The sequence below is a fragment of the Odontesthes bonariensis genome, chromosome 5, assembly GCF_027942865.1.
Source record: "Odontesthes bonariensis isolate fOdoBon6 chromosome 5, fOdoBon6.hap1, whole genome shotgun sequence".
NCBI lineage: Eukaryota > Metazoa > Chordata > Actinopteri > Atheriniformes > Atherinopsidae > Odontesthes > Odontesthes bonariensis.
In genome coordinates this window covers 24,578,988-24,600,513 of record NC_134510.1, presented here as the reverse complement: position 1 = coordinate 24,600,513, position 21,526 = coordinate 24,578,988, and the positions used below count along the sequence as shown (strand labels likewise).

Below are 21,526 nucleotides of genomic sequence, written 5' to 3'. Positions count from 1 at the left end.
CAGCCTGGAATGTGGTGCTCAATAACTGATAGCAGAAGAACATGCACTATCATAAAAGCACGGGGAGCAAGAAGTTTGGCAGAAAAACTGAAGAGATCCACCAGAGAAGCCTTTAACCCTCACCAAATCTTTTTTTTTCTCACACCTGATAATAGCAGTCCTTTATAAAACAGCTGCCTCAGCTGAAGATTCAGTGAGGATTTCTGTTTGAAATGATGTGTATCAGATGTGAGCTTGTCAAAACTCCAAGTACTTTCAGAGGCATTTTCTGGCATTGGCAGAATTCTTCTAGACTAAAATGATTGCATGTGTCTAAGATATCAGCTATCACACACGGTGTAGTAATGCATAATGCAATTTGAAAGCAGCCATCTCTTAAGTTGACAAATGTTTTCGAGCAACCCTGAACACAGGATCAATCAAGCAAACAGGAAATGTCGTCAAAGGTTGTTTTTAATGTGAATCTGACACATAACTGTGGGGCACACTTTCCATCTACAGACAAATAATCTTGTTTTTTTATTTCTTCCCTGTGTGCGCCTTCTTTTCAGGGAGCAAAGAGAAATGCTTCTCACAGGCAACTGAGAGGCCGGCGACAAAGGCTACAAATTCTTCAAAGTCCAACTCGTCGTCTTTGTTTTGGTCCAGATCTTTCATGATACGGTCCAGAGTATCGGGGGTCTTCTGGGTCTGAAACAGAATGAACACAGGAAAAGCTCATGACGCAAACTCAAAACAAGAGCAAGAGGTTCACCACTGATTATGAATGAGAAGTGAGCTCAGGACTGACAGGAGACAAAACTTTCTTACTGTTAAGAAGTTGGGTAATTCGCTCTCAATTAGCTTTTTCAGTTCCTTCTTGTTCAAGGTGTTTTTATTGCCGCCTTCTTTGGCATAGTGGTGAAACACCGTGATCATGGACTCCATGGATTTTTCCAACTCAGTCATGGCTGCAGAGATCAGCTCTAATAGTGGGAGAGACAGGGCTGGAAATCAATTTCACATTCATTTTTTGTCTCAGCACTTATCTGATGAAAAAAAATGATTTGACAGACAGATGAGCTTAAGAACTGACGCCCTGCAACAGTTTTAAGTCGACAACTTCCAACTTTTTTAGCCACATTAACTATATATACTATATATATATTAAATATATATACTTTAACTATAGTTTATGATATTCTTACACTGAAACAGACTATGTTCATTTTGATTGAAAATAAGGTTGTATTCAAGTTGTACAGCCAGCTGCAGTGTTTTCTCAGTGTTAAGTTAGGATGTGGGTGTTGGTTTTACTGGCACTCAAAGCAAATTCTTTCGGACAGACATCACGGTTTGGCACATAAACGGAAATCTGTATCACTTTTCTTCTCTCACTCTCTTCTCCGTATAAACTCTAGTTGAGTCTCCCAAAAACGAGGCATGCAGACATTAAAGGAAAAGAAGAAAGAAATCCCTTTAGGGAGGGATTTCCAGGAGAATATGTATCATTATGTATCTATGAGCTTCAAACTACAATGAAATAATAAAGAAAACAAAGGTTTTGGAGTATAAATGATCGGAAAAAGCCTTACCAGGTCAGGATGAGGAAGAAACTATGAGCTTCAGTGAAGAGTGCTGGGACTCGCTGAAAGTTTATTCAGGCATTTTATAGTCATCCAGGAAACGCCCAACAAAACGGGGAGGGAAAGGGAAAGGGAGGGATACAGAGAGGCAGTGAGAGCAAATAACAGAAGAGAGCACCATCCCTTCCCATGTTTTCCCACATGAATGTCACAGCATGGGATTAAGTGTTTCACATCTGAAAAAACATTAGATTTTAGAGTGACATCCTCCACACAAAAGAAAAAAATCAGACTCCGTAAAACCAAGAGCTGTTAGCAGTAACATCTGCACATTACATATCAATCAAAGGACACAAACAGCTCGTAGAGTGGGACCTGCTGATTATCTGTAAGTCCAGAGCTTTATAACAGAGAGTCAAGCACTCCTATCAACATTTAGTCAGAGTTCCTGGCTGCTTGCTCTGATCCGCTCTTACATTTAATTTGTTTACCCTCCACACTCTAAATTTGCTCGCAGATTAAGAAACACCCTGTTAACACTGGCTGTCAGCATGGGGCTACTTTACTGCAGCTGGCTTGGGGAAACTTGCTCAGGGGCACCTCAGCGATTCCACTTTGTCCCAATCGGTTTTACAAGGCTGCTTCTAAGCTCGAGGTGTTCTGTGCCATGCTGTTCACAAGCATTTTCTTCCACATACATACCACCAAATCACTTTTTTAATAGAAATTCCATTAAATGAACAAAAAACATTAGAGAAGAAACATTTTGGTAGACTCTGTACATATTGCCATTATGATTCTTTGTCACCTCAAAGAGAATTCTCCTAATACTCGAGAGTATTATGACTGCTGTTTGAAGAATTCTCTGTAAAACTCTTATCCCACAACATTTTCAGAGTAAAATAAATGTTTCAAGGACAGGAAATTCCACAGTTCAGAATTGTTCTGGTCTATTAACGGAGATAAGACAGCTGTGCACCACGGCATTCCCAAATATGGTAAATGGACTGTACTTATATAGCACTTTTCTTGTCTGGTAGACCACTCAGTGTTTTGACACTACAAACCACATTCACAAACACACACTCATTCAGCACATCTTGAGTCTATACAGTGTTACAGGCTCCATCGCACACATCAGAGGCAACGTGAGGTTCACCGTCCTGCCTGATGACACTTTAGCGTGTGGTCTAGGGAAGCCGGGAATCAAACCACCAACGTTGCAGATCGGCAGACTTCCTCCCGTCCTATGTCTCGTCACACACACACTACTGTACAGAACGCACCACGGGGCGGCTCGTGACACCTCTGCTGGTTTGATTTTGAGACAGTTTCCAAAATGAACAACACCTTCAAAGTTTTACCAAAACTTTTAATTACAAAAAAAAAAAAATGGATGAAACAAAAAGCAATTTCAAGTGCTGATGGATGTACAGAAAACATTACAGGACTTTTGAATCTCTTTGCAGCCACCAGTGCTGAGATAAAGGGGAAGGATGGAATGTAAAGAACCATTTAGGTGTTCACTATAAGGCCTTATGTCGACATGGGGCACTTCTTTATAATTTTAAACATTGGCGGTAAATTAGCAATTCTTGGGTCATCTTCACAAAAACAGTTCCTTATAAAAGTACCCTTACTCAAACTTGGTTCGTGGATTTAAGAGGTTGTGACAAAAATATGATACAGCTGCTTTACAATGATCATCAGCGCCTTTTCAATAATGACTGGTTAGCAGGATGCAAGTGTGACTGGATTAATTCATCAGTTCTTCCTTTTGCTCTTACTGGCAGCCTTGGCTGGTGTTACTACAGGGACAGCTGCTTGGTAGAGGGCAGCAGATATTTTGTTGATGTAGTACAAGGCGAAGAGAGAGAAAATCAAGCTAGAGAGAGAGAAAGACAAAGCAAAACATTTTTAATCCGATACATTAAGATGCAACTCTTTATTGTGCACTATGAGCCCGCTGAAGGCATTGCATAGAGGTGTCACTTACCAGGTGGTGACACAGACACGGTGCACCAGACCAGAGGCAAACAGTGACAGGCATAGACACAACAGAACTGGAAGATGACAGAAGGAACTAAACATTAGACAACTGGTTGCCTAATATGAGGTTTTAACTGTTAAAATAAAAAAAAATTAAAAAAAACTCTTAACAGATTAAATTGTTTCACAGCAGTGTATTAAAAAATGTTTATATCCTGTTAAAATGAGCTTGGAATCCAGATGTTTCCGAACTAGCCAAGCTGACACTTTACTCTGCTAATCACAGAGAAAATATTAAGCTAAACATGCACGAAAAAAATATATACAAAAAACACAGAGTTCAAATTCAGTGCCGTCATCACTTACTCTCTGGAAATATCTTGGCTTGGAATCCCTTCCCAAACACCAGGTTTTCCAAATTATTGAAAGCCTAGAAATAATTAAGGTGTAATATTCCACAGTGGTGTTGGTGCTATACTGCATGTCCACAAACACACACACAGACACAATGATTACAGAGAAATCGTGTTATAAGACAATCAGATGCTGGATTTTTTCTAAATAAGAGAACAAGACCATCAGAAGTAAAAGACACTATCAAGCACCTAGGCTATCACATTGTTAAGTATTCAAAAGGATACAGTCAGGGAGCAGATGAAGAGGACTGAGCCCAGAAAACCTCCCAGGATGGTGAGCCACTCAGTAGATCCCAGCTGCTTACTGAACATCTGCATCCCAGCAAACACCAGCACTGACAGCAGACTGGAGAGCACCAGAGAAGTTCCTGTGTTCGCAGCTACAAAGGCCAGAGACACAAACCAGGAAAAACTGAGGGGGCTGTAATAAAAACTCAAAATAAGTCAAGTACTGGAGGCATGACATACCATATGGAAACTGGCCTTATTAAAAACTAATATAGCTTATAGTTATATTATCAACAACTATAAGGTTTAACACGCTGGTTGCATTGCTATATTAAACAACCAGCGATATCTAATTTAATTGTTTTGCATGACATTTTCGATTAGGTCACAACATCAATAGCCTTGAAAAAGTTATTTGCATTTGAGTTCTTGTTTAAATTCCACGGCTAGCCTTTACGCCACGTCAGTGTACGCACATAAACGTGTCCGACGCAGCCGTTAGCTTCAAATTGAGCAAAACACGTAAGCAAGAACAAGCCCCTGCTAACATAACTCGCTACAAACACAGTAAAATAAAAACTTACATCATTGGTATTCATGGAGAAGTTAGTTGCTTAACTGTACAGCTGGACAACTATTCGTCTTTTATGATAACATAGTTCACGTCTAAAGGCTAGCTAGCTTGACGTCAGGACCACACTTCTACATCTCACAAACCCTATGCAGCTACAAACGTGCTTGGTGAGACTACTTGAACATAAAGTATTTAGGTAATACATACCCATGATTTGATGTTAAGTGAGACTCCTTATGAAGAAACACAGGTAAGTAGGTTGGCCTTCGCAGAGCCAGAATATTGCACCGGCTCTAGGAACTAGTCTCACGAAGCGGGCTCTAAATGTCGGAAGGAGACCATCAGTGGGCGGGTCCGTGAACTCACCACGTGATCATATTTTAATTTAAATTCCTCTCATAATGTGGTTTAGTTTAGTTTCTTTTTTTTTATTTTCCATCCAATATACATTCAAGCTTTATTCTGGCTAGGCAGACTTGTGTTTTGGTCGACTTAGACAGTGGTAACTATTAGTTTCCTGTAAATCAATGCATAAAACCTTCAGTTTTTACCCCCGAAATCCAACTTTTTTTTTTACCTAAATCCAAAAATCTGAGACAACGCTGATATTACTGGATTCATTGTCATGATAAATAATCAGGGTAAAAGAAAGAATATCTGCACACGCACTGTGAAAAAGGTGTGCCAAAAAAAAGTAAAGCATTTCAAGACAAGTGTAGTATTTAATAATCTTCCAGACATAATATAAAATCATTGTTTTCTTTCATGTGACTTCTCTTGACAAAGTTATGAGAAAATTAAAATTCTTAACCCAAGCACATGCCTTTGTAAACTAATATCACCAACATGTTCAGATAAACAACACAAAACAAATACTTGTTGTGCATCCGTTTTATTCAAAATGTATGAAAAAAATGTTGAACGAAAATATGGAAACAGGCTCCTGTAGCCCACTGACATCTGCTGGTGCCATGTCTGATCGTGCTGTCTGACTATCAAACATTTTTGTCAGCTTATTAGTCTGTTCATCATTTGTGACTCACAGGTGCTGTCTCAACAGTATCTGTTGATGCAATGACGGGAGTCCATGTGCGCACGAGCCTAATTCGCTTCTTGTCAGAACTGTCTTTTATAGTGGCTTCTTCTTCAGTCCAAAAACCGCTATAAACAGAAGAACCTCCACAAAGGCAGGCAGGACACTGGGGAGAGAGACAGACAGAGAGAAAAATGTAGGGATAACCACTGGGGCGGAGCCATGGTACCTAAAAGCGTTCCTACTCACTCATCCTCATCGTCACAAGCTTCTACCGCATAACTCCCTGAAAACTAATAATTCATCAGAAAGTAAAACACAGACACACCAACCTGCAGGTGGCAAATATCACCCAGTAAGTCCAACATTCCCACTTCTCAAACACAAAGAAAGACAAGGACACAGATGCGCTGCAGTGGACAGCCAATGCTGGGGAAAACATCTGTTAGGGAAAAAAAACAACTTCCGCAAAGTACACCCTAACACACAGATTATCACGCATGTATACACTAACCTGCAAATGGCAAGGATCCCCCAGTAGATGTCACACTCCCACTGCTCAAAGAGAAAGAAAAGCAGAGCCACAGAGGCACTGGCATGGACTCCTGTTGCTATTGTAGGAGAAGCATCAAATAAATGGGAGTTTGTCGTCATGGAACTGTAACTGATGCCCACGGTGACTTTTTAATATCGCTCACATTTCAATTTGTTTTTACAGTTTGATTCTAAAGAGATGTTTCATTTGATAGTGATTTCTCGACCGTCATCAGTTGGAGCCCAGCCTCGATCTTCACCTCCCATGTTTGCATTTGCATGGAAGTGAGCAGCTTCCTTAGAAAGGAAACTAAGGCTTCACAAAGAAACAAATGTATCCAGGTGAAACGAAACCACAGATGATGTAGTTACGCAACATGTTCAAATACCAATTAGAAACCGGAATCAACTGGACACACCTCTAGCCAAAAATATACTGACTGTTCAGCATGACTCTTATGAATGTCTATGGTTATCATCAATGATGGACCCACACTGTCAGTGGAAAGGATACACAGGAGACCCTGGCTGCAGTTGAACATGGACACTCCTGAAAAGAAACCAGCCAGCTCTATAGCAAACAGACCGAGGGTGACTGCCAATGCCACCACCAACCTGAAAGAAGGGACACTTCTTAGAGGGCGTGTGTATGCAACTGTGCGTCAGATGTGTTCATCAAACATTTACTTACTTTCTGTCTTCAGTGTCAAACTGCTCCTGCGTGAAAACCAAAGGTAAACTCGCCTTCACGTTATTTTCCTTTAAGACAAAGTCACATGACAACTTTTCAGGACATAATTTAACAGTAGCGGTTAGTATGCTGTGTTGGAATTTAGCTAAACACATTCATTCAAAGACCCCACTTAAGCACAAGGTTAACTTTTGAATTTTACTTGATATTTTCTATCGAGCATCTTTAAACTTCTGATAAACTGCATCTTAAGGGCAAACATTCCACTTTTTAGTGCTGCGTTTGCCTTACAGCCTTAGGATCATATTTTTGGATTCAAGCTGGGACACATGTTGTTACACGACTGAAAAACAGGGCTGTTGCTAAGATCATTAAAATCTGACTTTTTAAAGATATGTGGTCCTGAGCGGATAAGCACAACCACATACACACGATGATCATATGGAACATGCTGCATTGTTGAAACTTAAAATTACCCAGCAGTATATAAAGCAATATAAGTTACTGAAATAACAGAACAAAATTTTGTGTATCCTGGCTTGATTTTTAGAAGGATATTTTCAGCGTGTGGTTTAACTACGGAAATGGGAGATCGGAGAGCTTCTTCTGCATCTCATAAACTGACAACATGCTACAAAACACACAGGAACTCAAATACCTAACAGTTTCGCAACTTTGTTTTCTTTTCCCTTTTGCGTTTACTTACCCTCGACCAAAATATGGTGATGACGATGACAAGGTGAGCTGTGATGGTGAGAAACCGTGCAGGGACGAGACTACTTACGGCTGACATGCTATAGCTGGAACTGCTAACGTCAGACAAAGCGTAAACAAACGACAACTAATACAATGAGCAGCCACGGCTGGATAAACAAAAGTATAGTTTTAGTCCAACTTCAATGTGCCTGGCACTTATTGTTGTGTTAAGTTACTGTGTAGTGCTAATTTAAATTAGCTAAGCTGAACTCGCGGCTAAACCTATGTTGGCTTAACATCAAGTACTGTTTTAACCTACATAAACCCGCACTTCAAAATACTGTGTTATTTTCTATCTAAAAACGCTGTTAAGTACTTTACTTTTAAGGTGTTACAATCAGCTCCGACGCTACAGACGGTTGCTACAACAACCACCGAGCCGGTACATTCGATATTACTGACCGGACGAACAACTAACATTTAAAGGTTCCGGGCTCACACACAAACAACGGTTGAGCAATGACGCCTTTGTATTTTAATTACACAAGACTGCCATCTAATGGTCAAATAAAAACTGGGTCACAAACAATGTGGCGTATGGTTCCGACGAATCCCACGTCCCAAGACAAAAACCCGAAAAACAGTCCAGTGTTGAAGTGATTATGTTTAATATGGTTGTGTAAAAAGCCGCATAATAAATTATATTATATAGGGACACTACATTGAGATTAAAACGAATTTATGCTGACATTTTTTTTTTCGCTTTTGTGTATGATACTCGCAGAATCGCTGTTAAATCCAAGCAATGCGGCTGCGGCAGATAAATTGAACCAAGCCGTTGATAACCACCCCCACCCTCCTCCCATCTTATTTTTTCCACCAGTCGAATCTGTCCTCGACACAGACAGACGGCACAGCATCGGCGCGTGTGCAGCAGCACATCACAAGCACAGCATCTTTATGGTGACGCTCCACCAGTTAAGGCCTGGCCTTTGCTTCTTTGACGTAGCTACGATAACCTGCCAGAGCTGCCTCCAGAGAACACGTCCTTCCTCCAGGATCGCGGACACATCGAGAGAGAATGGCAGAAGCCGATTTACAAACCTTTACCTCTATCATGGACGCGCTGGTTCGCATTAGTGTAAGTGTGACGCTGGTTGTATTGGTTATTTTCACCATGTGTGCTGTTTGTAAAGGATTTATCATAAGCATATTTTGTATCCATTTGTGCATATGACAATAGCAATATTAGTTCTCGACACTTCTAACTGCACAGTTACTCTGAGGAGGAATATTAGGCATTTCTCTCTTTTAAAAATATTTTTTCGCATCCAATGAATCACATAGGTCTGTTCTTTGGCAAAGAACAGTTACCAACGAGTGCAAAAATGACAGTAGATTAACTGGGTCTTTGACGATTATAGTGAACTAAATATGTTGACAGATAGCATATAGGGCTCCAGGCCGCGCACGATGAGAAGGCAGAGAGGATGAGAGAGGATACACGTTGTCATAGAAACGGGATGCTGCCCTTTGTATCTGCAGCAATGGAAAGAGGCCACCACAACCAGTAAAAACTGAGGCAAGATGCCATAAATTAAGAGAAAAAACTCAAATTTGATGTAAAAATCTCCAGTCTCCTTAATGCTTATTAATTATTTTTGCTCCTGTTTTATTCCCCCCCCCCCCCCCCCCCCCCCCCTTTACCAGGGAAGGTAAAGCGAGACCCCATTTACAGAAAGGCTGTAAAACACATACCACAAGTCCACCGCAATCAATTTTTTCCCCTCCTGATTTGCCCTGCTTTTGCTCTGTATCAGACATCAGCCTACATAAGCAATGCTCATCTCCCCTTCTCCCTGTTTACTCCCACACATTTTGGATGCATTCTTCTAAGTTGACAGGCAGTGCACAATGTCGACAATGTTAGAATCCTCATCTATTTTAGTGACTCAGCTCTTATTTAATCTGACTCCTCTCATGGTTCTCTTCCTGAATCTCTCCCACCCTCGCCTCTTTTCTCCAGTCCAACATGAAGAGTATGGAACAGGAGCTGCTTTGCCCTGTGTGTGATGAGATGGTGAAGCAGCCCATCCTTCTCCCGTGCCAACACAGTGTGTGTCTGCTGTGTGCAGCCGAGGTGTTGGTACAAAGAGGCTATCCTCCTCCAGATCTCCCTCCGGAACCCAATTCACCAGCCACCACACCCAACTCTCGGTCCCCACGACAGGCACGCAGACCTGTGCCCAAGACGCCTGACCGGCTGGAGCGGGTCCTCAGAACAGGTGACGGAAAAACCTTTCAGGGATTTTAGAAGACTTAGCGGGATGTTTTGCTCAAATGTGAGAGAAGAACTGAATGATTTCAGCATTCGAGTGACTAAAGAGTGATGTTGTCATGTAAAAATGCAGAGATGATGATGTGGGATGACATCACTGCCCTCTTAGCTGGCCCTTCAGTGTCTTGCTGTACATCCAGAGTTTCGTGCCTTATGAATTATTTAGGTACATGTAGAGAAAAAAAAAAGCCACGTAAGCAGAGAGACAAAAAGAAAAAGGCAGTGGGTATCTGTCCAGCTGATGTGTTTTCAGAGTGTAAGTGAATAGCATTTTTTCCACTGTGAAATAACCTCTTAATAATTCTGCTTGGAGATTCTCTCTCCAGTTCATAACTTAGATTTTTTTTCTTTTTCTCTCCCTTTTGTCCATGTCTCTTTTGCCTTCTTCTCCTTTACACCTGTATCCTTCTCCCAGTGTGTGGGACATACCCAGGGCGCAGGCGGAAAGACGCAACCACTCCCCCCATGCTGTTCCCCTGCCCTTCCTGTCAGCAGGACGTCGAGCTCGGGGAGAAAGGCCTAGCAGACTGCCTCCGCAACCTCACTCTGGAGCGCATTGTGGAGAGGTTTGCATGTACAGAAATACCATAAATATTGTGTTGTGTGCTGTAGCAGAAAGGATCTCAGATCACGCGTGTTAGGAGTCGACATCGAACTCTTAAGCTTTACTCATGGTGTGTTTTTATTTCATCCTGTGGCAACATCTTATCATCATCTTATTGATGGAAATAGACTAAATAATCACGGTCTTGGAAAAAGAAAAAACCTTAACTCAGTGAAGAGGAGCAGCGACTAAAGAGTTAAGTCAATACTGCTTTATAAATGAGACAGGAAATCATTAGCTGGAAGGAGTTTCAATAATGAATCTCTCTTTTACTCCTGATCAAAGGCAAAGCCTGATAGAAGTTTGCAGGGACAGCTTAAAAAACTGCAGTGCAATATGTGACAACAACAGAGTTAATATAGGCAGCTTGATATACTTTGATTTTAATTTCAAGTTGTGTGAACAAGATTGAAGTTTAAAAAAAACAAAACATTGTAGCCTTCCTATTATCCATTTTCTAAATCAGTTCAAACAGGGAAGATCAAAGTGAGAGGATCTGCTTTTGAGAACGTGTGAGCTTGGGTTAGAGGGTGATGGGGATATGCCGTCGTTTGATGGACCCAGCTGCTCCCTCTCCAGGCACATTGGTCAAGAAAATGGGATGCTGCATGTTTCACTGCGCAGGATGCACTAGCAAAGCAGTTGCTGGTGTACATAACCAGGTCAGGCTGTTAAAAGAGTTGGATGCTTAACTGCTGCAATGAGAGCAGGACATTCACACACAAGCTCAGTCTTCCCTTTCATAATAGGCTCTTTTTGTGTACTTTCTTCTTTGCTGCAGAACTGTCCTTATCTCCTTGTATACATGTCTGTCCTTTAGGTACAGGCACACAATAAGTCTTGGCAGCGTGGCGATTATGTGTGCGTTCTGTAAACCTCCTCAATCTCTGGAGGCCACTAAGGGCTGTGCTGACTGCAAGTCAAACTTCTGCAATGAGTGTTTCAAACTCTACCATCCCTGGGGAACTCCGCGAGCTCAGCACGAACATATTCTACCCACCAACAACTTTAGGCCAAAGGTTTGTCTGTTTTTTTGTGTTAAGCACGAGGTACACTGTAGCTTCTTTTGTATCGTTCTAATATTCCAGTTTGTGCTCTAGGTCCTTACATGTACAGAACACGAGCAGGAGAGAATGCAATGGTATTGCCGTAACTGCCAGAGGTTGCTGTGTCAGCTTTGTAAACTCCGGCGCGTCCACCATGGACACAAAGTTTTGCCAATAGCACAGGCCTATCAGGCCCTCAAGGTGAGCGTGCAGGTAGTCAGTTTCAAGCGTGTTAAAACCCTAATGTTAGCAACCTTGCAATGTCAACCTTATGTTTGGCTTTACAGGACAAGATTACCAAGGGAGTCAGCTTCATCTTGGCCAATCAGGAGATCATACAGAGTCAGATCACTCAGCTGGAAGCTGCCATCAAGCAGATGGAGGTGCGCAGTCTTTCTAACCTTATCTACGTGCACGTGCAACACGTGACACAACATCATTTTGCAGAGAATTTATTTGCCAATATTACACTATTCAAAGGTTGTGTGGCTTTTTTTTTTTTTGAAGGTTTCCCAAGAGATCTTAGCTTTCAGATAACTTTTTTTTCAATATGCCAGACCTTATCATGGGTACAATCATGGGTAGGTCATGTATAATTCACAGTTTCTAAATACCCTGCCTCCTCAAACTATGTCCCAACAATCACTCCTTAATCAAGCACTCTGAAAATAAAATTACCTAATGCCCACAAAGAAGAAAAATACAGTCAGAAGACTGGAAAACTGTTGCAGGTTGCTGTTCCTTTAGTCTCTAATGTAATTATGAAAAGGCAATTAACAGAAAAGACTGAGGTCAAATTGAGGTCTGACAGACTAGACAAAACGTGCCAAGCCAACTCAGTAATTGCAAGAAGGCAAACCCTGTTTGACGGCAAAAACCTTCAGGAAGATTTAGCGGACCGGAGTGGTGGTGCTCTGATCTAAATCTTTATTTTGGACTTTTGACAAAGCCTATGGCACAAGAGGCTTTTCACTCCAGGGAAGAATGGATTCAAAAGGAAACCAGTAGATTAATGATAATGAATATTGATAAGCTATAATAATGACAATAATGATCCTAATCAGATCTTAAAATCCACATTGGACTTTGTCAAGAGGCACAAAGAGTCTCATCAAAAGACTCTGACACTTACCAGAGAGGTACTTGGTAAGCACTTACCACAGCACAAATTATTTCTTGTTTTTATAAAACAAATAAAATAAATAAAAAGGCAAATGTTTCTAATTTCATGCTTCTCAGAAATATATATCTACTTGCTCACCAATCTGCAGAAAGAGAAATCTTGAACGGAGGTTCCTTATGTGTCATTAAAAATCCATCAATATTTCGAGCCAAAGTTTTTTAAACAAAGTCTGTTTGTAATGTTCTCAAATATCATGTGATGCAGACAGAGCAAAGAGTATTGCAGTTCCCATTTTAATCCCCAGTGTCACTCTGCCTAACCACCAATAAGTTGCCCACCTGCCCACCAGACCTACGTCACTACATAAACAAATGCAAACTGGTCACTTCCTATTTGCAGAGAAAACAAAATGAGTTGAAACTCACATGCAATCATTGATTCCATTTCTCATATAAATGGGAAGAAAGGTTGCATAAATGTCATGGCAGATCCCTGAAGAGAATATCTCATCTCTCTGGTTTAACCCTAACTCTCTCTAGAATGTATGTTGAAGTGTGGGTCTTTGAGTGTGGCAGTGTGAGCTGTCAGGCTGGTAAAGACCAGCTCACAATACTTATGGTTACTCAGAGGTCCACTTTGTGCCACATTACATAACAAAGCAATCAGAGGGAATGGATCCAGTAGCTTCTGCATTATTCTAGAGAAAGTGTTAAAAAGCATTTGCCAGAAATTTGCCACTGCTTTGGACAAATCCATCTTCCATCTAATTCGAGACCAGTGTTTCCCAAGCTTTCATTCTGGGGACCCACTTTTTAAAGTTGATAAATCCTCGTGACCCAATTTACACTGGGCCTAGTTTCTTGAAAAGAGAGTTAACAAACATTTAGGACTATTTTTAATTGCCAGTTAAGCAGCAGTTCTCTTAAACTAGCCATTCTTGACAATATATACTTAAAATGCAGAGAGGTGAAATAAATGCATCTCAGAAGAGTTGACAGGGCATCTCATTGTTTTTATATTCTCATCAGTACAATTTACACAATGTAGACTTAATGAAACAAAATAAGTCAGTTAATACTTTGTTTTTCTCCCTATAGTCAATAAAAAACAAACAGAAACCCCCACTAATGGGTCTTTGGGAATGAATGCTCTGGACGGCCTAACCTTTGACCAGTGAAGTCAATGTACAGCAGAAATAACAGTGTGCCGTTTGCACATAAATTATTAATAAAACCTTTGAATCCTTGTTTTGCCAGACTGCATCTGGCAAAATCTGTCTTATTCCAATTGATGTTGAAGTTGGTGTAGGTTTGGGGATCTTTATAAAATCAGAAGAATAGATAATCTACCTGAAAATCTGCCTCAGGTCTGTTCTGAGCTTGAAAGTAGAATCTAAAATGGATGGAAGCGATATGACGGGAATCAATCAGAGTGTATCTGCAGCGAAAGTTTCTCAGGTGTCTGTGGATCCTCCTCACTCTTTGGTGTCTCCTCGGTTTTCCTGCAGGCTAATAGTGCAGTAGCTCTGCAGCAGCTGACTCACAGTATCCGAGAGCTGGGAGCGGCTGTCGCTGAGCGGCAGGGCACTTTAGCCGTGGCCCTGGAGGGATCCCGAAGCAGGAGACAGGAGGCCCTGTCCGGTCAGGTCTTTGAGAAGCAAGGCCTGTTGGAGCAGGCTGGTCTGATGACGTACACCCAGGAGCTGCTCAAAGAGGCAGATGCGCCCTGCTTTGTTCAGGCTGCGAGAGTAACACACAATAGGTAACGCATGCCTGTTTAGCTCAACCCTGAACTCAAGTGGAAGGAAGTGGATTGAGTTGCCTTTTTAGCTTTCTTTCACTCATTGATTTTTCATGTCTGTTTTTGTTTTTTGTTTCTTTCCTCTTCGTGTTGTCTGTCTCTCTGTCTCCCTACAGGCTGATTAAGGCCATAGAACATCTGCAGTGTTTCTGTCTTGCTGCTGATCCCTCTTTCAGACACTTTCACCTTGATGCATCCAAAGAGGTTAAGCTTATCAACAGCTTGCAGTTCATACAAGGTGGGGTCTCAACCCCTGTTTGAGAACCATTTAAAAGTGGCATTATTGTTTTGGGAGATCAATAGTGTGGCTGGTATATCTTTGTGCTTTTTTTTCTGCTCCACAGCGCCGTTGGCTCCAGTGATTGACACTCAGAAGACACTGGCTTACGACCAGCTGTTTTTGTGCTGGCGCCTCCCTCAGGACTCAGCCCAGGCTTGGCATTTTTCTGTTGAATACCAGCGACGAGCTGGAGGAGCCGGAGCTGCGTGGGGTGGCACCAGCTCCCCTAACTCCTCAACACCATGGCAGCGACTGAATGAAGTGAAAGGGACCAGTGCCGTGATTGACCGGCTGCAGATGGACAGCGTGTATGTGCTCAGGGTGAGAGGCTGCAACAAGGCTGGGTTTGGAGAGTACAGTGAAGAGGTTTACCTCCACACCCCACCTGCACCTGGTAGGTTATGTTCACCTTGCTCATTGCAAAAACTCTTCTAAAAGCAGGTGTGGCCATTTCTTGTTCCCAATGCAGTTTTATTGGGATATGTATTTAAAGACTGGAGGAATTTTGTATGAAAAAACTTAAAAACAAATTTGTTTGATGTGGAAATACAGACAAAATGTTTGGAGAGGAAGTATTTGAAGGTGGATGTTTTTTCATTAATATCATTTTTCAATTGACTGACTAATCTTGATATTTCTTTTCTCTCCATCCCATGATGTTCTCCATTCCTACTTTTTTTTAGTTTCTGCACAAAGCCTTCCTTTTTTGCTCTGCATTCCAGTGTCATCACAGTCATTACATCTCTGCTTCTGTCTCTCTAGCCACAGGTCTGTCATATTGCTCTTTCAAAAATTCTTTGTTATTTTCTGTCTTGAACTTTTACTGCAAAATCACAACTTCCAAAACATGTATTCCAAATTTTACTAATCTCTTAGAACATTACATACACAGATTGGATGTTGTGCTTATTCTTTATCTGTTTTTTTTTTGTGTTTCCTTCCTCTTGTAAAGTCACTTCTTTTTGTTTTTTCCCTTGAATACGACCTTTTCTTTTGATTCGCTTTCATAAAGTGTTCACCTCAGCCTATTTCTAGCTCCTTTTTCATTATATATTAAGACTCGCTGGTCTCACTCTGTTTCAACTTCAGGATCTGACCCCTCGTCCTTCCTGACACTTTCCCTTACCTTCTCTCTTTTTTTGAACTCTTCCTTTTCTTCTGGGTTTACCTCCTTTTTCTGTCCTCCCAGTCTTGAGTTTCTCCTTGGATTCTCGCTGGGGTTTGCATGCTGAACGCGTGGCCCTGGGTAAAGGCCAGACCTACGCCCGCAGCGTGCCAGGCCTTTCCCTCCTGCAGGCTGCCGACCGCGCCCTCACCTCTTGCCACTTGACCTCTGACCTGCTAGTGGCAGACTTGGCTATCTCTCAAGGCAGACACTACTGGGCATGCTCTGTGGAGCCTGGGTCCTACTTGGTGAAGGTGAGAGGAAGTCTTTGCTTTGATGTAACAGCGGGTTGTATTTATGGAATGGGCTTTTACTGACCAAAGCTTTCTGGTTTTGCCTGTATTCGTCTTTTTGTTCGTCTCATTTGCAGGTGGGAGTTGGGCAGGAAGCTAAACTACAAGAGTGGTTCCATATCCCTCAGGACATGGCAAGCCCTCGGTAACTAAATCTCAAAAATAAAATAATTGTCTTTTGAATAACTGAACTTTAAAAACAAGTCTGTTTCAAAATGCTCTGTGTACATATACAATACACCACGGCAAAATTGCACTTTAGATGAACATCTGTCATTGATTGGTGGATCTCATGTAGGGGCATTTGTTGTCATAAAAACCGCGACAAAACAGGCATTCGTTAAATATGTTAAGTATGTTTACATGACTCTAGAAAAAAGTTGTTATTGTGTTAAGTCTGATCAAAATGGGTCTTTTGAAACTTTTCTAAACTTGTTAGTCCGACACGAAGCTTTTAAAATTGAGTCTCTCAAACTCTCCGAGATTATGTGGGTGAGGATTCAAATCATTCTGCATGCATAACCCAACTAGACTCGATTGGAACAAGGCACTCCTAAAATATCCCAAAGTTCCATCTTTTGGCATTTTTTTGTGAAAAAAAAAAGTTGAATTGTATATCAATACAACCAATTCCCAGTAAAGCTGCTCTCATTCCCGTGTTTTTCCGTTTCCTTTGTCAGACGGTGTTAGAAATCGTGACTTAAAAAATCAGTTTGTGTCAACTTGTGGTCGCTTAAACCATTTCCAGACCACTTCCAGGCTCCAGTAATATCCTCATTTCTTAAACCCAGCATCATCTGACAAAACCGCCATTCGAGTAACTTAAAGAAAACGTCTGTGTATGGAAGTTTTTCTGTGCCATCAGAGTTTGAATACGAATTTCTAATATTGAATTTTTACAGCATCAAAATAAGACTTTGAATTTGAAAAACCAACAGTGTAAAAAAAAAAATCAACATCTAAAAAAAAATTCAGTGTAAAAAAATTCAACTTCAAATATTTCAACTCCATTTAATTTTTTAGATGTTGAATTTTTTTACACTGATTTTTGTTTTTAGAAATTGATTTTTTTTACACTGTTGGTTTTTCAAATTCAAAGTCTGATTTTGATGCTGTAAAAATTCAATATTAGAAATTCGTATTCAAACTCTGATGACACAGAAAAACTTCCATATCTGTGGAGGGAATTCAGTTACACTTACATGTACAAAGATGTCCCACAGAGACAGTTAGAAGCAGCAGAATGCTTTGAATATATTCTCACAGCGTCTCCAGTGTTGCCCCATAGTTTGACTCAACTGTTCTCGTAACCCTGCAGAGGGATTTTTAAAATATTCTTGGCCTCTAGGGGGAAGCATATCATCATGCTTTGATTTATTATTGCCTGCTATGAGGAACAGAGCAGAATTTAACTCTGCTTTATTTATTTCGTGCCAACTTAAAACAAAAAGTCATCTTCAGGCACTTTGCATAGACACAGGCCCAGCAATTGACTTTGAGGATGCACTTTTGCAGATTAAAAAACAAACAAACAAAAAAAAACTGCTCATTTTAACAATAAGAAGGGGAGGGTGGCTGTCTGCTTCATCCAGTTTGGATGAGGAGACAGCAAGAAAGTGGTTGAGGCAAACAGTGGGTGGGCAGGTGGGTCGGCACAGTAGCGGTGAATCAGAGAAATGAAGTCCTGGAGCCAGAGATACCTGCTGAAAGGTTCGGGGAGGAGTACGACACCATTAATGAAATCCAAAGTAATAAAGATTGGAGTAGAAAAGGTGCGCAGTGCATCATGGGAAGTCGCTCAGCAATCTGGACCTTGTATAGCAGTCTAACTATGGATGGTTCAGGGTTACCTGAGCCAGCCCTAACTATAAGCTTTATCAAAAAGGAAAGTTTTCACCTTAGTCTTAGAAATAGAGAAGGTTTCCTCCCAAACCAAATCTGGTTCTACAGGAGCGAGGTAGCTGAGGATCTACTTCCATATTACTTTTGGAAACTCCAGTAGTAAGCCTTCACTGTGAGAGTGAAGTCATTTTGAGGGACAACGTGGTACAATGAAATCTTAAAGATGCAATGGAGTTTGGACATTAAGGGCCCTACATGAGAGGAAAAGACTTTAATATCTGGAGTTCTGGATTTCACAGGGAGCCAGTGATGAGAAGCTGGACAAACTGGAGAAATACTTTCCATGCTCTCGGTGCAGCAGTTTGTGAGACTGTATTAAAGCATTGTGATGATAAGGCACTGCATCCCTCCACCCTTTAAGTTATAAATGGGAGGACTAGTTGATAGTGGTGTGCAGACTGTCAATAACTAAAATTGTGAGTTGCTAGAACACTGAAATGAAAGGAAACTCATATTGTGAGGTAGAAGGCCACCATTAAACGTGTGTTTCACCTCTTCAGATCATATTGTATTTAATCCTGTTCTTTGAAAACAGGTTGATTTTATCTCTTTTATTCATTCTTGTCCAGTTCATACTAATGTTATCCTTCCCCTCTGCCCCCTCCTAGCTGTGACCCAGACAGTGGACATGACAGTGAGGCAGAGGATGGCCAGGACTCCCCTCCCCTCTGCTTCCTCACCGTGGGCATGGGCAAGATCCTGCTCCCTCAAGGCCACGGTCACACTAAGAGCCATGGTGACAGCCAGAGCCAGGGAGGACTGCACTCCCACAGCAGCGGCCACGGTAACATGCCTCACACTGCTCCTCTCCCGCCCCGACTGGGAGTGTGTCTGGACTGTGACAGAGGACGTGTCACCTTCTACGATGCCCACTCCTTGCGTATTCTGTGGGAGGGACATGTGGATTGCTCCGCTCCGGTGTGTCCCGCGTTTTGTTTCATTGGCGGTGGAGCGCTACAGCTACAAGACCTTGTGGCCAATCGGAGCATCGAGGAGACGCCACCGCGGAGGGTAACCATCCAAACACGAGCAACAATGCGGGGTAAATAAACTGCTTATGGACACAGTTCATTCAGAGATCAAGGTTTTTTTTTTTCCACGTGTAAAGTTAAAGGGGGATTGATTGTTTATTTGATCTCACCAAACATTGGACTGAACAGTCGCTGTTAAAATATGGTGATAGTTTTTCTTTCAGTGGGATTTTTGAGAGCTGACTACAAATATCTCACGTTCTTCTGTATTTGCACTTTGCCTGAAAACTTTAAATTATTTAACTTCCTCAAACTTTCAATGCTCCTGCGGACACTATGGCTGAAGTGATTTTAGACTATGCAGAATTCTGTTGACGGGGCAAGTAAATCCCCTTCATAGCAGGTTAAGATGTTCTCCTCTTTTGTCCCAGAATGACAGGACAATAAAAGTTGCATGTGAGTGTAACAAGGATTCATGATTTACATATATGCAGATAAAACACCTCAGATATACTGTATGTCTAATTTTCTATCTTCATTTTTTTATGTAGCTCAAGGACGTGTTGGTGTGAATATAACCCAGAAATAGAGAAATTTCAGTATTTTTGCTGCTGCATCAGTCCAAGTCACATGTAACAACAATCTGAACAGCCCATTGGTTTTTTTTCTCTTTTTAGGGTCTGTGTTTTCAAAAGGTTGCCTTTGTGTTTTCAGATTACAACCCAAGTCGGTGTGAAAACATTCTGAATGAATGATGCTCTCTTTATATTTGCTGACTTATAAGCATTTGAATACATTTCAGTGTTAAATATTTTGATACAAATGTTGATTGTCCGATTTTTGGAATTGTGGTGTTGGAGTGGATTGACGATTGGTTTAAGTAAACGTATTAATAAGGAGTGAACAGCTGAAGCTGTTTCCTAAACTTTGGTTTACGAAATTTTTTCCCATATCTTTGTGGCAATTAACTGAAGGATAACTGTTTTAACTATTTGTTTACTAAAGTTATTTAATTTCATGTTTGGGGAATGTAAGAGCCTGGTGATATATTATTTCAGAGATTATATGGTTAGGCCATATTTTCATGAGTGATATGGTTTTCTGTGGTATGTATACGTGTCTCCATGGACAGATCATGAAAAAACAGGCCTCTTGGCTTAGATGTATCAAATTATCCCCCAATCATCCCACCGAGGACAAAGGCACCCACAATGAAAGAAAAACAACCACAACCACCATGCAGATAGAGTATGTATCATGTGCATATTAGAGATTATTATTATTATTAGATATTATTTTTCACAGTTGCCATTTTGATTATTGTAACTCTCAATAAAGACGAACATTTAGTTTGTCTCTTTGTGGTAAGTTTGCATCATTTGGTGAACGTTTTATGCGTCATTAGCACACATTTTTCTAGATTTTTATGTCACATTTTTATCATTGTGTGTGTATTTGTTGCCATTCTATCTCTCTGAAGTCATTGTGGGGGATTTATTTGCATCACTGTGATAATTATGTCTCCCATTTAAGTCATTTTTCATCACTGTAGTCATGCTATATTGCTTTAGGTATGCTTAATGGTTGCTTTGGTGTCGTTTTGTTCTTTGAATATGTCTTTGTGATCATTTTACATATGATTAATTTGCATCTCTTTCTCATTTTGGTTGTTTAGGGTCTCATTTTTGGACACGTGTCTGCATGTCTGGGATAAGACATTTGGTCCCTGAGCCTGTTCAATGATCTGTCCATGTGTGTCTGTCCTGAATGGCTTCCCTCTACTTGTGTGCCAGCAAAGCACTTGAATGACTTTAAATTGTAGCATTTCAGAATCTAAATTTTGAAATTGTCTTGCTGGCAGAATGTTTCCATCATGTCATGAGAAAAAAACAAACAATAAAATACTGACAACTGCGACATGGGGTCACGTTGTGTCGAACATTGAATGTACTGTAACATTTGTATGTACTCTTTGGTTCTTCACGAGGTGTAAACTTACTTGTATCTCAGGTAAGTCTCTCAGTTGTAAACCTGTTTTGTTGTCATCACTAACTGTCGTGCCCCTGCCATAAAACAAGAATTAAAAACATGTTTTGGTCGATGCACTTGCTAGCTAGATTGTTGCCTGCTATATAAAACTGTCACATGAAGGTTGACAGTAAACAGCAGAACAGTGCTCTTACAGGGATTATAAAAACAAACCCTCTTTGTTTGGATAACATGGAAAAAAGCTGATGTCTCTGACGGAGTATGGTGCCAGTTTGCGTGTAAGGGCAAG

General features: G+C 41.0%; 4 protein-coding genes across 7 annotated transcripts; 1 reads left to right on the top strand and 3 right to left on the bottom strand.

The window, feature by feature from the left end:
• Positions 1–435: 435 nt before the first annotated feature.
• s100a10b (S100 calcium binding protein A10b) lies at positions 436–1,682 on the bottom strand. Its single transcript, XM_075465563.1, has 3 exons — positions 1,575–1,682; positions 811–965; positions 436–690 (listed from the first exon to the last, which is right to left on the bottom strand). The coding sequence occupies exons 2-3, from the start codon at positions 946–948 to the stop codon at positions 520–522; spliced, it is 309 nt and encodes a 102-aa protein (XP_075321678.1). The 5' UTR covers positions 949–965; positions 1,575–1,682; the 3' UTR covers positions 436–519.
• A 1,234-nt stretch (positions 1,683–2,916) lies between these two features.
• On the bottom strand, positions 2,917–5,117 carry krtcap2 (keratinocyte associated protein 2). Its single transcript, XM_075465561.1, has 5 exons — positions 4,980–5,117; positions 4,196–4,350; positions 3,921–3,984; positions 3,562–3,628; positions 2,917–3,450 (listed from the first exon to the last, which is right to left on the bottom strand). The coding sequence occupies exons 1-5, from the start codon at positions 4,981–4,983 to the stop codon at positions 3,330–3,332; spliced, it is 411 nt and encodes a 136-aa protein (XP_075321676.1). The 5' UTR covers positions 4,984–5,117; the 3' UTR covers positions 2,917–3,329.
• Positions 5,118–5,579: 462 nt separating this feature from the next.
• On the bottom strand, positions 5,580–8,384 carry tmem107l (transmembrane protein 107 like). Of its 3 annotated transcripts, none has more exons than XM_075465558.1 (5): positions 7,737–8,384; positions 7,031–7,098; positions 6,854–6,954; positions 6,138–6,416; positions 5,580–5,971 (listed from the first exon to the last, which is right to left on the bottom strand). In XM_075465558.1, the coding sequence occupies exons 1-4, from the start codon at positions 7,821–7,823 to the stop codon at positions 6,154–6,156; spliced, it is 519 nt and encodes a 172-aa protein (XP_075321673.1). In that variant the 5' UTR covers positions 7,824–8,384; the 3' UTR covers positions 5,580–5,971; positions 6,138–6,153. The 3 variants fall into 3 exon arrangements, with proteins under 3 accessions (XP_075321673.1, XP_075321675.1, XP_075321674.1); XM_075465560.1 differs by having other exon boundaries at positions 6,320–6,416; XM_075465559.1 differs by having other exon boundaries at positions 6,138–6,234.
• Positions 6,967–21,338, top strand: trim46a (tripartite motif containing 46a). Of its 2 annotated transcripts, XM_075465556.1 has the most exons (14): positions 6,969–7,073; positions 8,610–8,867; positions 9,753–10,011; positions 10,480–10,630; positions 11,489–11,687; positions 11,769–11,915; positions 12,002–12,097; positions 14,345–14,598; positions 14,754–14,875; positions 14,982–15,311; positions 16,107–16,336; positions 16,453–16,520; positions 18,886–19,319; positions 20,381–21,338. In XM_075465556.1, the coding sequence occupies exons 2-14, from the start codon at positions 8,808–8,810 to the stop codon at positions 20,407–20,409; spliced, it is 2,379 nt and encodes a 792-aa protein (XP_075321671.1). In that variant the 5' UTR covers positions 6,969–7,073; positions 8,610–8,807; the 3' UTR covers positions 20,410–21,338. The 2 variants fall into 2 exon arrangements, with proteins under 2 accessions (XP_075321672.1, XP_075321671.1); XM_075465557.1 differs by lacking the exons at positions 16,453–16,520; positions 18,886–19,319; positions 20,381–21,338 and having other exon boundaries at positions 6,967–7,073; positions 15,601–16,158.
• Positions 21,339–21,526: the final 188 nt, after the last annotated feature.

What these genes read in the sequence shown, in the direction of transcription:
- tmem107l (XM_075465558.1), bottom strand. Translation starts at nt 7,823, where the DNA reads ATGTCAGCCGTAAGTAGTCTCGTCCCTGCACGGTTTCTCACCATCACA. An exon ending in TTTGACACTGAAGACAGAAA is followed by an intron (nt 6,955 to 7,030) that starts GTAAGTAAATGT and finishes CCCTTCTTTCAG; the next exon opens with GTTGGTGGTGGCATTGGCAG. An exon ending in CTGCAGCCAGGGTCTCCTGT is followed by an intron (nt 6,417 to 6,853) that starts GTATCCTTTCCA and finishes CTCCTACAATAG; the next exon opens with CAACAGGAGTCCATGCCAGT.
- s100a10b (XM_075465563.1), bottom strand. Translation starts at nt 948, where the DNA reads ATGACTGAGTTGGAAAAATCCATGGAGTCCATGATCACGGTGTTTCAC. An exon ending in AATTACCCAACTTCTTAACA is followed by an intron (nt 691 to 810) that starts GTAAGAAAGTTT and finishes ATTCTGTTTCAG; the next exon opens with ACCCAGAAGACCCCCGATAC.
- krtcap2 (XM_075465561.1), bottom strand. An exon ending in AGCCAAGATATTTCCAGAGA is followed by an intron (nt 3,629 to 3,920) that starts GTAAGTGATGAC and finishes GTCATCTTCCAG; the next exon opens with TTCTGTTGTGTCTATGCCTG. An exon ending in CGTGTCTGTGTCACCACCTG is followed by an intron (nt 3,451 to 3,561) that starts GTAAGTGACACC and finishes CTCTCTCTCTAG; the next exon opens with CTTGATTTTCTCTCTCTTCG.
- trim46a (XM_075465556.1), top strand. Translation starts at nt 8,808, where the DNA reads ATGGCAGAAGCCGATTTACAAACCTTTACCTCTATCATGGACGCGCTG. An exon ending in CTGGAGCGCATTGTGGAGAG is followed by an intron (nt 10,631 to 11,488) that starts GTTTGCATGTAC and finishes TCTGTCCTTTAG; the next exon opens with GTACAGGCACACAATAAGTC. An exon ending in CTGCCATCAAGCAGATGGAG is followed by an intron (nt 12,098 to 14,344) that starts GTGCGCAGTCTT and finishes GTTTTCCTGCAG; the next exon opens with GCTAATAGTGCAGTAGCTCT.